Source organism: Cynara cardunculus (genome assembly GCF_001531365.2).
Source record: "Cynara cardunculus var. scolymus isolate 2C chromosome LG 16, CcrdV1, whole genome shotgun sequence".
Taxonomy (NCBI): Eukaryota; Viridiplantae; Streptophyta; class Magnoliopsida; order Asterales; family Asteraceae; genus Cynara; species Cynara cardunculus.
Genome location: NC_037543.1, coordinates 15,089,147 through 15,103,971, shown reverse-complemented (window position 1 = coordinate 15,103,971; position 14,825 = coordinate 15,089,147). Strand labels below are relative to the sequence as shown.

Below are 14,825 nucleotides of genomic sequence, written 5' to 3'. Positions count from 1 at the left end.
CATCTCATATATACCAACCACTTCTTTCAAATCTATCGTCTTTCTACCTATGTGGGATAACTAAATAAGACATCAAATATATACTAACCACTTCTTTCAAATCTATCGTCTTTCTACTAATGTGGGATAACCAAATAAGACATCATCTACCTTTTATACACTAACTTTTCTTCCAAATCTATTGTCTTTCTTTCGATGTGGGATAACCAAATAAGGCATCCCATCTATCTTTTATAAACTAACCCCTTCTTTCAAATCTAGTATCTTTCCATCGATGTGGGATAACCATATAAAACACCTCATCTACCTTTTATATACTAAACCCTTCTTTTAACTTTATTGTATTTCTCTCGATGCGGGATAACCAAATAAGACATCCTATCCACTTTTAATATACTCATCTATTATGCCAAATCTATCATCTTTTCATCTATGTGGGATAACCAAATAGCATCACAATTCAAGATTTGAGAAAACTTTAATCTTCTTGTGGGATAATCAGGGGAATATCATAATTCAAAAATTTATAATATGTATAAATTAATTTAAATATGGTTATTTGTATACATTTATCTATCAATTTATTTCCATATATAAATAGTTTTTTTGGAAAAAAAGATCGGGTCAAAAAGCATATTGTATCTATCAAATCCAAATATATATATTGTTGCTACTTTCATCTTCCAATCTTACATTCTCTCGTCAATATGTGTAAAACACACCACAATTATATCAAATCCAAATCTTCTCATTTCTTATTGGTACTTTCATTCTCGAACCTTAAATTCTCTTATCAACATGGGATATGTAAAACAACACCAGAAATCAAGATTTGAAAATACTAAAATTCCATAAATTACCATATTAATTATTATTTATGGTTCTTCTTTTTATAAAGATATATAGAAGTATTGGTAAAATTGTCCCACATTGAAAAAGAACAGTTAAGAAAAGGGTGAGAAAAGATTATAAAAAAAAGGAATGTAAATAGAACAAGTTGGAGAAGGATTTCATTTTTGAATTGAGTTTGAATCTAAGTTCAAATCAAATACAATATTCGACTTGTATCATTTTCATTGGTAAACAAAAAAAACATAAGAAAAAACCCAATTTTCATCCACCGGTTAGATTCTCTCTCATAGTTAACCCGTTTCGCCCCATTTCTCCCTCCGAAATTTCCTTCACCTGCGAATTTCGACTGATCGTTGCATGCTGTGAATTTCGATTGAAGTAAGCACCCTCTGTTCTTCTAATAGATTTTTACTTTAAACTCTAATTTCATATTCAATATACTTGGCTCAATTTTATCGCAAGCTAATACACTATGAGTTAAATATATATGTATATATATATATATATATATATATATATGCAATCATGTTCACAGTTATCTGTATTTGTGGTTTTTTGGATTTGAATCCTTAGTAATCCTTTCGATTACATGAGATTCACCCACTCCCTGCTGTTTAGTTTATGGGGCATAATAGCATGTATCTAACTTTGGAACAGGTGATGGGTACATATATACATAAGCAACTTCGTCAGGTTGATATAATTTTATTTTTCATGAACCCTAATTTGTTATGTTCGAAGCCACAATCTCATCTGTAGGTTGTTTTGTAATCAAGAAAAATAATAAATTAGTTATATAATTTCTTTGCTGATATACCTTAACAAAATTCAGGTGATTCAAATGCAAAGCAAGATCGAAGCATAAACAACCGATATAGAGGAAAGCATAAACTTCTGGTTGAATCCGAAAGGGTAACCGAGGAGATGGATGTCGTACATGATAGAGAAAGTATAATTGCAGAAGAAGAAGAAGATAGGATAAGCAACTTGCCAGATGAGATTATTCATCAGATTCTATCTTTTCTTGACATGAAATTTGCTATTCAGACAAGTACATTGTCTAAGAAATGGAAGCATATTTGGACTTCAATGCCATATCTTAAATTCAATAGTCAAGTGTTTCATACTATGCCTCAATTTGCCAAATTCGTGAAACATGTACTATCTCACCGAAACCAACGTATAGAAGCTTCTGCAGTTGATCTCACATTCACTGGAGCACCCAACCAATTTGTTGTTAGAAGTATTTTAAACTATGCATATTCGCATAATGTTAAGCAACTGACTGTGATATGGCTCACTAAGAAAGTCCTTGAGTTCCCACAAAGTCTTTTCAGGTCTCAGACTCTCAAACATCTTACCCTTGCTACCAATGAACAATCTGTTATCGGACGAAGCATACCTACTTATGCTTGGGATTTTCCGGCTTTAGAAACTCTGAATTTGAGTAATATGCAATTCGGTTACAATAAAGATGAGATTCTCAACCCTTTTTCCAAGTGTGCCAACTTGAAAGACCTCACTTTACATCGGTTTACCATGAACTACCTGGATATTTTCCATATTTGTGCTCCACAACTTTCTAATCTCACAATTACAGATCCTACCGGATTCCCTATGATTTTCAACGTGGTTGCTCCTCTACTTGAGAACTTGACAGCATCAGTTGATGCCTATCACTACGGGGGCTTCGCCAATTATTTGCGGTTATCCACTGAGGGTTTGGATTCTCTAGAGCAAGTGAATCTCTCCATGTCAAGGTCTAAATTCAAAAATTGCATAAAAGAGATAGATGTTCCCCATCTACTGGATTTATTCCAGAAACTCAGCAGTGTCAAAGTTCTTATCCTTGATATGGCCATCATTCAGGTATTCAAATATCATTGTTCATTGTTGTCGATTATTATCCTTACTATTATTATTTTAAATTATGACTACTAATTAAGTTCTTAACTCGTTTTGTTGTGTTGGGGATAAAGACTAGGTCCACGATCCAACTTTAAATTTGTGCAATAAAGTAAGCAATTCTATTTTCTTACAGTCCATCCCAAAGAGAGAAACTAATCTCCATTTAAAGGAATTCAAATTCAAATTCAAATTATGATGTTCGCAAAATCTCTTAGATTTCGTCCCTCTAACGGCTGTCCACTGTTTACGAGGGCAACGTGGTCATTTTACCAATTTTCTCTATATTTATAAACTTAATCTTAAACTAAATTAAAACCTTAATTTAAATAAAGAAAAACTCTAATATTACGAAGTGTAGAAGTTGATGAAATTGTTTCATGAGATCTAAAAGTAGATCAAACCCACCATGGCTAATGAACCCATGATAAAATCAACATGTGTAAATGAACACGCTAACAAATGTGGAAACAAAGCAAATCCCAAATGTGTTCAATGTCCCAAGCAAATAATAATGCACACCAATGACAACCAAAAGAACATAAATGCAATAAAAGCTAATAAACGAACACATAGATTTAACGTGGTTCCACTATCGAGGTGATGGTGTACATCCACAAGGAGAGACGGGGTGTTGTATATTGATAAATAACGGATGGACCATTAGAAATTATGAAAGGCTTAGGTTTCACTAAATCTGTATTGAGTAATCCAATAGCCCACTCCCGTTTTCAAGGCAGAAAAACTTGAGTATTTTAACGTGATATTGTTGTCTGTTATGCCTAGATGTATATCGAGACAAAAATTACCTTTTATAGGTAGTTATCATAACATTTAAGAGAGGTCCTTGGTGGTTACAAAAACAGTAAAAACAGTTATAACTACCGATGCTATTAGCAACAAATTGTCAGTTGGTGCATCCGCTGACGCTGAAGATTATCAGTTGCTGCTGATGTTGATGGTCATCAGCTGATACAACCATTGATGACCATCTCCCTGGGGTGCTGCCCCTTGGAAACCTACCAGGGGTGCTGCCCTCTTTACCCCATTATTTGGTGATCTAAGGTTCAACGTGGCATATACAAGTGTGCACCCCACACCACCAGACTTGTCTTAATGCTCAACTTTGATTCTTCATCTATCTCAATTACATCAAAATGCTTGATGACACTAAACTCACAATATGGACAATTACAAGAGATTTTACATTTAAAATATGATCAACAAATAATCAACAAAGTAAAACTCTTGGCACCGACTATAAAAAGGTTGTCAGCTGCTTGGAAGGAATAAAACAAAACAAGAAGCTAAACAAATGGTGCCCTAAGACTGATTTATGCTTCTGCTTCCGCATGGTACCAACACGGGCATGGAAGGAATCCTAATAAATGATGAAGGCAAAGAACTAGATCAATGGCAACCCAAGAGAAATTACGCTTTGAAAATAAGAACACAAGAGAGTTTCTTATTCCATTGAAGCATCAAACAGTCCTCTTTAAAGATGCTAAGGTGGCTACATGGAAAGAATCCTGATAAATGATTATTTCTAAACAAAATAAATCTTCTAAATGGTGTTGCCCATAGTAAATAGAACAATACATATGACTAAGAAGAGATGAGAGGAAATGAATTCAAGGAATATAAATGTTATCCTATGGAATTTGACATATACATATATATGTATGTATATAACACGTAGTAATTACTCTACTTCTTGCCAATTGATTCTTGGTTGGAAGTGCCTGGGTTTAATATGGCAGTACGGCAGTTCTCCTTTCACACATGCAGGTCCTATGCGTTGCACCATCCAAATTATGCGTCCACAAGTCTTGAGGGTACCATCCAAATTATGCCTTTAATGATCCTGAATTGAACTTATGAAGTATGAATCAATGATGACTGATGAGAACATATCTCCTTGGTCAGCCCACTAAAGTTACTTAGACCCTAGTTAATTTGTATTCTTCAATTTTGGAAAAATTTACCTTGCTTAAACGACAAAAGATGATATGACATAATATTGGTTGAATCCTTAGGAGTATTCTTCATAATATCAGAATTGTTTTCAACTTCATCCATACTATATAAAGGGTTTTCCTTCGTTTTTCTCATTCTTTTTGTTGTTGGTTAAAGGTAAAATTTGCTTCCTACCCAAAATCTCCAGGGTTGTAGGTCTTTTACTGCCATGATTCTTTTTGTGTCAATATGGAAAGATGCTAGCTTCGAATCATGCATTTGCTGTCAGTTTGTGGAACCACCGATCATCACATGACTATAACAGACCTGAACACCAAACATTCCCATGTTTGGTCCATACCATAGCTGCCTATCCTACAAAATGCATTTATATAAACTAAGCATATAAATCTTTCTATTTAATACATTGCAGTTAGATGTCTCAATATTTTACCTTCGCTGATTCACAAAGATCGTTAAACAACCGCCAACATGCTGAGTAGTTTTGAGTACCTACCCCATATGAGCTATGAACCTATTACTTGCGAAAAATATTTGCATTGTATCCGTTTGAGTGTATTGATAATATTCTATTTTCTTACTGATGTTTATTTGTTTGTATATTATGTCCCAAGGCTCTGCCCTCGTGCCTAGATCAACTCTTGCTTGAACCTTGTCCATTCAATAACTTGAAGTGTTTGAAGATAGATAAGCCGCCGCTGAAGCAGAAGGACCATATACCAACAATGCCCATTCAATTCATAAACTACTTCCTTGAGAGCTCTCCAAGTGTCCCTTTCATCATGGACATACCTCAGGTATTTTACATGACCATAGATGTTATATTCTTGTTCATCACTTGTTTGGCACTTTATTCAGTAGTGAAGGTATAGATGTTAATGGTACATCTCTCAGATCTCTTTTGACTGGATTGCTTATTCACGAGCAGTTCTTAGTTGTCAACTCACTGCTACTTGTATATCTACGTGTATCAGGCCACTGATACTGGTCCATCCACAGATGAGTGTGTATGTAATTTACAAGTCTGCAACCAACTAAAAGAATACATAAATTGCTTTCATAGTACAATATAGTAAATATCAACAAGTCAACACGTAATTCTTGGGACGATGGTAGTATATGTACTTTATGTTAAATAGATCAACCATGAGAATCCCAATTTACGTTAAACATAAGGCATGCATTGAGTGTCTATGAAAAATTCTTAATTAATGGGGAAAAATTATGTGCGAGTAGACTCCAAAGATTTTGGAGATTGTACGAGTTCAAGATAGGAATTTCTTCCTATTATATTTAATGGCGTGTTTGGTTCACCGATTCCAGCGAAACCCAGGGATTAGTAATGACAAAGTCCATTGACTCGATTCCTATGGCTTGTTTGGTTTGCAAAATGCTGGGAATTGAATGAAGGAATTTAGGGTGCCTTTGGTTTTTCGAAATTCGGTTTGCTGGCCATAGGTCCTCGTTGCTATTTGTTTAGGATAATTCTCTTATTACCATGTTTGACGTCATTTTCAAGGATTTTCTTGTAATAAAAAGGCTATTAGTACAATGTACTCATCGGGTCATATTTATAATGTACTTTAGAGTGAATTACATTATTGGTCCTGTTTTTCGATTCCTTATTTAGTGTTTTAGGTAGCAAAATCATATAGTGTATATGTGTGTAGGGTGTAGCTAGTCATATATATGAATGTATAACGTATATTGGATAATGTATAAGTTCATATTATGAATATATGCCATACATGCATACATAGATATACACCTAGCTACATATACATATATACTAGCTAGTTATATATGCATAGATAGTTACATATATACATACACACATGTAAGCAAAGAGGCATATACATACATATGAATTATGTTTATGTATTCTTTATGTAAGTGTGTGAATTACATAATTTCGAGATTGTTTAGAAAAATCATCGATAATCCCTCGGTAATATAAGAATTAATCGAAAGATTTCGTATTTACTGATTAATGACCGAGATTATGGTTCTAAAAATCTAAAAACCATATTATATTTGGTCTAAGTTGGTGATAATGGCTTTTAATGGATCATATTTGGTCTGTCTCCCCATTGCCAAAAGAGTCCGGAAAATCAATACCAAATTTTAGACAAATCCTTACCTACACGCACAATCCCACCCCAAGCCCCTGTAGATCCTAAGCTCGAATTCCGAGTATTACCTAACCTACCATCATCACCATATATACCTTTTACAACCCGAACCCATAACTCCTCCTTAAAGCGCCACCACCACTTTCCAAGAAGAGCCCAATTAGTAACCCAAGGAAAGGACTACCCACTCCTAGACCCCCCGACAATGATTATATTAGGCCATTTACCAAGCCTGTTTACGATTAGAGTCCACGAAGCCTGACGTCATACATCTTCGTGATGAAAATTGAGTGTAAACATCCCAAGAAAAAATCTCTCTTCACACTTTCTAGAGACTTGATAACCTGAGTTGGCGCACGAAATATGGAGATATATTATAGAGGAAGGCTGCCGAAAGCGGATTTTATGAACGTTAATCTTCCCCCGTAAGAAACGCAATGAAGTTCCGAACTAGACAGTTTGGTCTTGAACCGCTCGATGATAAGATTCCAAGAATTTATATTATTCATATTCTTACCCATCGGGAGACCAAGATAAGAAAAGGGAAGGACCCCCGACCAACAACCCCATTTTGTTTGCCATGGCCGAGACCTCGCTATCTGAAACACCCGCTCCAAACAAGCTACTTCTAGCAACATTGATTTTGAGACCTGAGACCATTTCGAAGCACTTCAAGATTTCCTAACAAGCTACTTCTAGCCACCACTTCCCATTAAAATCCATTTGCATCATAATATTCCGAAGACACTCCCAATTAAGATAATCGAGTGCCTTTTCAAAATCTACTTTAAAAACCGCCGACTTTTTGCCCACTTTTTAACGAAGGTCAGACTAGCATCCGCAATTAAAACTCCATCAAGAATGAATCTTCCTTCTAGAGAAGTGTTCTAAGACTCACCAATTAGTTTCCCAGTGACTTCCTTAACCTTTCTACCAAAGTTTTAGCGACGCTTTTGTAACGGCGCCCAATTAAGCTTATCGGTCTAAGTCTCCAAAGTTATTTGGATGCAAGACCTTTGGGATTAGAGCAAGAAAAGACAGTTGCAACCCAGACTAAAGGATTCATTCCCCGAAACCAATTCGTAACATCCATGATCTCAGATTTTAGGAGATGTCAAAATCTTTTGATGAACCGAAAATAACCGTATCCCTCTAAAGATCTTTACAAAACGGGGTAGGATGAGTGTTTCAAAATAGCAACCCTTTGATGTCGTATCTGAATCTAAGCAACGAACTCAGCCCGTTGCCACCACGATATCCATGGAAATGCACTTAATCCTCTTGTCCTTCTACGCTAAGAGGAGATCTTTTCTTCCTTGCCGAATGCTAGGTACAATCTCCAACTTCTTGGAGGAAAGAAGAAGAGTTTGCAAGGTATGTACAGATAGGATCCTAAGAACAATTCTAGCAATCCTTTTTCATCTGATGAACCAACAACATTTGCTAAGGCCTTGCTCTCTATTTATATATGTATGATGAATAATACCTATCTCGTAAGTATTAAGCACCAAGAGTGGCCCATTCCTTTTAGAAAATCTCATATCTCCTAAAAGATATCGGTTTTCCTTTATACAACCATCATGTTAACAAGTCGCTACTTGTCACAAGTCGCTACTTGTCACAAGTCGCTACTTGTGAAAGTCACTACATGTCAATTATGTCAATCATGTCCCCTAAAGAATCTGATTTTGTCGGATGGGATAAGATTCAAATAAGACAAAAATAATTAAATTCTTTTAATTATTTATTCTTCTTATTCAGATAAACATTTTATGTGTGTGACCTATTGAGACTTTATCATGTTGCTAATAATTATACATTCAATTTATAATTATAAACGAAGAGTGGCATCTACCAATAGTCAAAATGGGCCATCGTACACTATAACAAAATCAGTTTTTTAGGACATTCCCAAATACTAAGTGTCTTAATAGACCTCTTTATAGGACTTAATTTATATGACCAAAAAAATAAAATGTCCTATCTAAAGGTGTTGTAATAAGTTTTATATGACGTTTTTTGATGTCGTAATAAGTTTTTTAGGACACTTTTAATATAAAATGTCCCATTATCAACTTTATAGGACACTATTTGAAAAATTGTCCTATAAAAACAAATGTTCTATAAAAAATTGAGTTTATAAGATACATTCCCAAAAGTGTCCTATAAAGTTGATAATGGGACGCTTTATATTAAAAGTGTCCTAAAAAACTTATTACGACATTAAAAAACGTCATATAAACTTATTATAACACCTTTAGATATGACACTTTACATTTTTGGTCCTATAAACTAAGTCCTATAAAGAGGTCTATTAGGACACTTAGAATTTGGTAGTGTCCTGTAAAACTGATTTTGTTGTAGTAATAGGTCTTAGAGGCCTCAACAGGCAATATTGGGTTATAATGGATCTTAGTGGGTTTTAACGTGTCATGTTAGTTCTAATTGCGTTATAATAGGTATTAGTGGGCCTTAATCGATTTAATTTGGTCTAAGTGTGGCCATAGTGAGTCCAAGTGGGTCATACCGGCTAGAAGGTGATCGCTTGTGGGCTTGGGCTGTATATGGGCTCAACCTAACCTTTTTCCCCAATAGGATTAATAATTTTCTTTTATAATTATTTGTGTTTTGGCAAGGAATGGAGAATCGAGTGGAAATCGAAGTCCAAAGCTAGTAAGCAAAATAGGAACACCCAACATGACAGAGTGGTGTTCAAACATATCGAGGTCTCCAATACCGTTACACAACATAGAAAGCGTTTGGTATGTTAAATTTGTGATCTTGTTTCGTAACTCATTCTGTTTTCTTAGTTGCTACTAACTATATTGACTTTTATAGGAAAAAGATTTGTGTCGCCCTGTGACTGCAAGTGAGATATATGATAGGACCCATACGGTAGCGTTGAGGTCCCTAAGGTTACAGGAGGCGTCAATAAACGGGGTCGTACGGGACTTCTTTAATAGATGAGCTTCACAATTTATGTAAGCGACTTTTTTTGCATTAGTTTGGTAGCCCCTAAAAAACATTTACCACATTTTTTATTATATATTGTAGGATACATATGTGTAGGAGGAAAGGGAAAGAGGAGATTGTTTGACATCGCTAAGCGGAGGGATCCGTAATTCGTAGGCGGTTCGAGCATTGGTTCTGTGTTGCTTCGTGTTGTGGCAAGGTTTGTTTATTCTTCTATATTAATCGTGAAAACACTATAAATGCATTCGTGTAATGCAACATAATACATGTTTATTTCGGCTTTCTCGATTTTATTTTATGAGTTTGTGTTTTTTTGAGAGAGCGAGAGTGTCTTTTTTTGGTTATCAGTTTCATGAATATCTTGTTGTACTAGTAGATTTCAATGTTTATCCTTTATTTAAACATATTTTATCAGTTGAGTATGAGTTAATTTTATTAAGTTTAATGGTATTATTATGTTGCAGGTAATTTATAAAGAGTTATAAATATTGTATAATATAGTAAATAAATTGCATGGACATTCTTGCATATGAAAATTAAATAAAATAGCTATTTTTTTAATATTGAAATTTTGTAATACTATAAATAACACATAAAATATGAAAATTATTAAGTTTTTTAGAAAAATAGAAAATTATGAGACAATTTATTACAATGTGTTGTGTCAGACGGCGGAAAATTGACTAAAACAACCAATCTCTTCAATTGAATTCATTTTTTTAACACTTTTGTCATGAAATTCTCATTTTAGCCAAATTCAATGTAATTTTTTTATGCATTTTTGTAAAGTCTATTTTCAGATTGAAAAAAGAAGAAAAAGAAATTATTTATGCAAATGGGGATCTTTATATAAATTATTTATGTAAATGAGGATAATTACACGTATTTACGCTAAAAGGATGTGTTATATACGTCGGAAAAGAGGTGCTACATTAATTTTTGTTGAGAATCTATTAACGATATTATAATTATAAATATTATTATTAGGCATATATAAATACTTTTACTTATTTTTATCTACTGTCTAGGGGCTTATGCTTCGCCCGCAATAACGTACTTTAATATCTTGGTTGTAATTAGGGGTACTAATGGGTTGGATTGATCGTGTTGAAGACATTTGAACAATCTAACCTAATGCTTGCGGTTTGAAAAATCTTACCCGAAACCAATCAAACCTAAGTACCCAACCCAAACTGTACAGGTTTGTCAGGTTAATCGGGTTAGTCGAGTTGATACTTTGATACATTAAAATATTCTTCTAACCTTCAGTTACTGAACATATATACGAATGAGTTATATAGATATGTGAATAGATTGAAAATATGTGTATATGAAGAGCGTACGTGATAGTGTAACTGTCTGATGTATATATTAATAGAAATTAAACAAGTGTATTAAATCCAAGAAATAAAAAGATATAAGATTCATTAAGTTGGGTTGAGTTCAAATAATAGTAACCCAATATTTACGGTTTGAAAATTTTACAACTCGATTTGACATCGAGTTACTTCGGTTGAATTATTTCGCATTGAGTTGGGTTGATCGGGTTTTTGACCATCCCTAATTATAATTGTGTTACTTATTTCATTTCCCTATTAGTTCAATTAACTTGCCATTTAGTTCTTTCTTTTAATAACTTATTGTTTTAAAAATTATGTTTATTTTGTGGTTTTCATTAGATAAACTCAAAGTCAACCTCAATTACATCAAAATGCTATTAAATCATCAATACTTATATTATATCCTTTTTAAGTATGAAAAATTCTATTATCTTAGTTGGGGGTATACTTAGGAGTGTAGAAAAAAAAATTCAAAACCAAATAATTCATCCGAATAAAAACGGTTTTGGGTTTTCTTTTTCGGATTAAACGGTTCAGTTAACCGAATAAAGATAACTTATTTAGGTCGATTTTCAGTTGACTTTTTATTATTTCATCGAGGTGTATAATTTTTATATTTTATATTTCGAATGATAATATCAGTGTCTGCTGCAAATTGACCAATTAACAATCAAAATATCAAGTTGGGGGCCCTTGCCTTGTTTTTGTTGGGTGCACAATAGAAAAATTTACTAAACAAATCGTGTTATAGCTTTTTCTCTTAAAAATTGGTGGGTTTGTTGGGGGCCTAGGACCCCTACCATCATGCACTAGATCCGCCCCTGCTGATGTGTATTTGTTTGTATATTCATAAAATACAAAGTATATTTTGTTATCTTATTTGTTCAATTCATGTTATGGATATGTTCAATTTATAGCGCTTAGGGTGCTTAATCTTTTTAAAAAGTATTTACTACATTTTTTCTATTATATATCATAGGATACGTATCAATAGGCATCATGCTCGAGAAGTACGGCTTGTAGGAGGAAAGAGAAAGGGGAGATTTAGCATTGCTAACTGCTAGTAGAGGGATCCATAATTCATAGACGGTTTGAGAATCGGTTGTATTTATGTTGTTTCAAGTTGTGGTAAGGTTCGTTTATTCTTCTAAATTAATTATAAAAATAATAGAAGTGTATATGCGCAATGTAACACAATACATCTCTATTTCGTCTCTTTTGACTTTGTTTTATGAATTTGTGTTGCTTTGAGAGAATTAATGGGAGTTTTTTTTAGATAACAATTTCAAGAATATCTTGTTGTAATGATAGATTTCAACGTGTAACTTGTATTTAAACATATTTATCAGTTGATTATATAAAGTTTAAATCTATTAATAACTCATACTCAAGTTATAGTAACTTATAAATGTTTTATAATATCGTCAATATATTGTATATATACCCTCATATATGTATAAACTAGTGATTGAAACTTTGAAATTAGAACATTCTATTTTATTAAAATATTATTTTACTGTCAAAGAATGTTTAAATCCCTTGTTTGTAGAATTTAATGGATTTTGAGGATTCCTTTTCTGAAAAATAATGAATCAAATGAGGGAATGAAATTTGGTCAATGAAATTTAACATTCCAATTCCATCATATATATGTAAGAATATGCAAACCAAACGCCACCTAAGTTGAAAATTAAATAAGATACGATTTTTATAATTTGTTTAATTAAATATTTTTTTGTGATAATTTTGTATCCTTTTTGGGATATTTTAAAATAGAGTTTTGTAATACTATCAACTAATATGATGGTACCCGCACAATTCACACTACCAAACATACCTTTTTTTTCGGCGGATAAATCCGCCGGAAGTAGGATTTTCCGGCGGATTTGTTTGCCCCAAAAAAAGGCGCCGGTGATTCCTTTTCGGTCGAGTTTATCGGAGGATGCTTTATTTTACCGGCGGATTTCTGCCGCCGGAAACCTTTCGCCGGCTTAATTAAGAAAATTTGATTTACTTAATTAAAAATTTAAGAAATGAAAATTTAATTTATCGGCGGATATTTCCGCCGGAAATCCGCCGCAATTATTTTCTTGCCGGAAAATTAATTTAATAAAATTAAATTTTGAAATAACTTTTTTTAATATTACCGGCGGATATTTCCGCCGGAAATCCGCCGGTAATATTATTTATTTTTTAAATATTTATTTAAAGATTTATTTATTTTTTAAATATTATTATAAATTTTCAATATTACCGGCTGATATATCCATCGGAATAAAAAATTTATTTTTAAATTATTGTTTCAATAAATATTTAGAACCTGTAAATCTGTAAAAATATGGATAAAACTAAAAAAATAAAATGCAACCAAATATCATACATTAAACTAAACAATTGTTACAAACAATATATAATTTAAAGTATCACACAATGTTAAAAACAAACTAAATTGTTCCAAATAAACAAACGATATTCAATAAGGTGGTGGTAGGAATTGTTGTGATTGATGGAGTTCGTTAAACAAAGCAGTCATATCATTAATTTGTGACTGAAGTTGCTTCTCCACCATCCGTCGACGCTGATTTTCTTTTTGTAAATCCAGAACTTGGGATGTTAAGGCTTCAATTTTCTATAAAATAAATAAAACATTATAATATTTAATATGAATTATAAACTAAGTCGATAAACATCATCAAAGGAAAAGAGACACATACGTGCTTATCTGAAGACAATGAACCACCTTCCGTGTAGTTACCGGTCAAGACACATTTGAGATCTTGGTTGTACCCAAATCCAAATAAACGGATTTTCTTGCTTCCCCCAACCGCTTGCTCCCACAACTCTTTATCAATTAAGGGATAGGTGGAAGGATCATCGCCGTATCTTTGGCTGAGACCCGTTGAATAGTCATCCTATATATGGTTTAAAAAAGATTGCAAGTCAATTTTGACAACATAACGGCTGTAAATGGGACGTTTCCAGGCAAAATAATAGTGATAGATACGAAAATTGTATCCAAAACAATCCTAACATTTGCCCAACAAATGGCAACCCAAACTAAATAATGATATATACGTAATTTCTAACTTAAACAATCTTAATGTTTGCGCAACAAAGGCAACCCAAAATAAATAATGATATATATATATAAACACACACACACGTAATTTCTAACTTAAACAATTATAATATTTGCCCAACAAATGATAACCCAATTATAATAGATAGATATACTTACCATGACTTGGCTACACTTAGTGGTCACGTACCTCCCCCCCCCCCCGAATCCATAGATGCGGCATCTACACTCGACCTTTTGTTGTGTGTGTGATCGAACAATTCCACAACGGTCGGGGGCATGCCATCTTTTGCTCGTGTCTACAAAGGTCAAATAATACAAACATATGTTAATTATAACCTATTAAAAATCAAGCTACTAAATTAATGGGTTTTAAGTTCTACCAGACGAGCACCATGCTCCGAAAATGGTATCGATCCACCGGTGTGTAGCGCAACTTGGCTATCACGGTTCTCATGCGCCATACCGAAAACAACCTTCCAAATTTCGTTGTTCCAACGATCGACCATTTGGATCCACACATCTGAAGATATCCAGCTGGGGGGCGGGGAATTCTTCAACACACTC

At 33.5% G+C, this 14,825-nt stretch overlaps 1 protein-coding gene across 1 annotated transcript; it reads left to right on the top strand.

Moving 5' to 3' along the window:
• Positions 1-1,169: 1,169 nt before the first annotated feature.
• On the top strand, positions 1,170-10,159 carry LOC112499623 (F-box/LRR-repeat protein At3g26922-like). Its single transcript, XM_025102930.1, has 6 exons — positions 1,170-1,230; positions 1,685-2,721; positions 5,349-5,531; positions 9,503-9,628; positions 9,705-9,847; positions 9,921-10,159. The coding sequence occupies exons 2-5, from the start codon at positions 1,777-1,779 to the stop codon at positions 9,831-9,833; spliced, it is 1,383 nt and encodes a 460-aa protein (XP_024958698.1). The 5' UTR covers positions 1,170-1,230; positions 1,685-1,776; the 3' UTR covers positions 9,834-9,847; positions 9,921-10,159.
• The last annotated feature ends 4,666 nt before the right edge of the window (positions 10,160-14,825 follow it).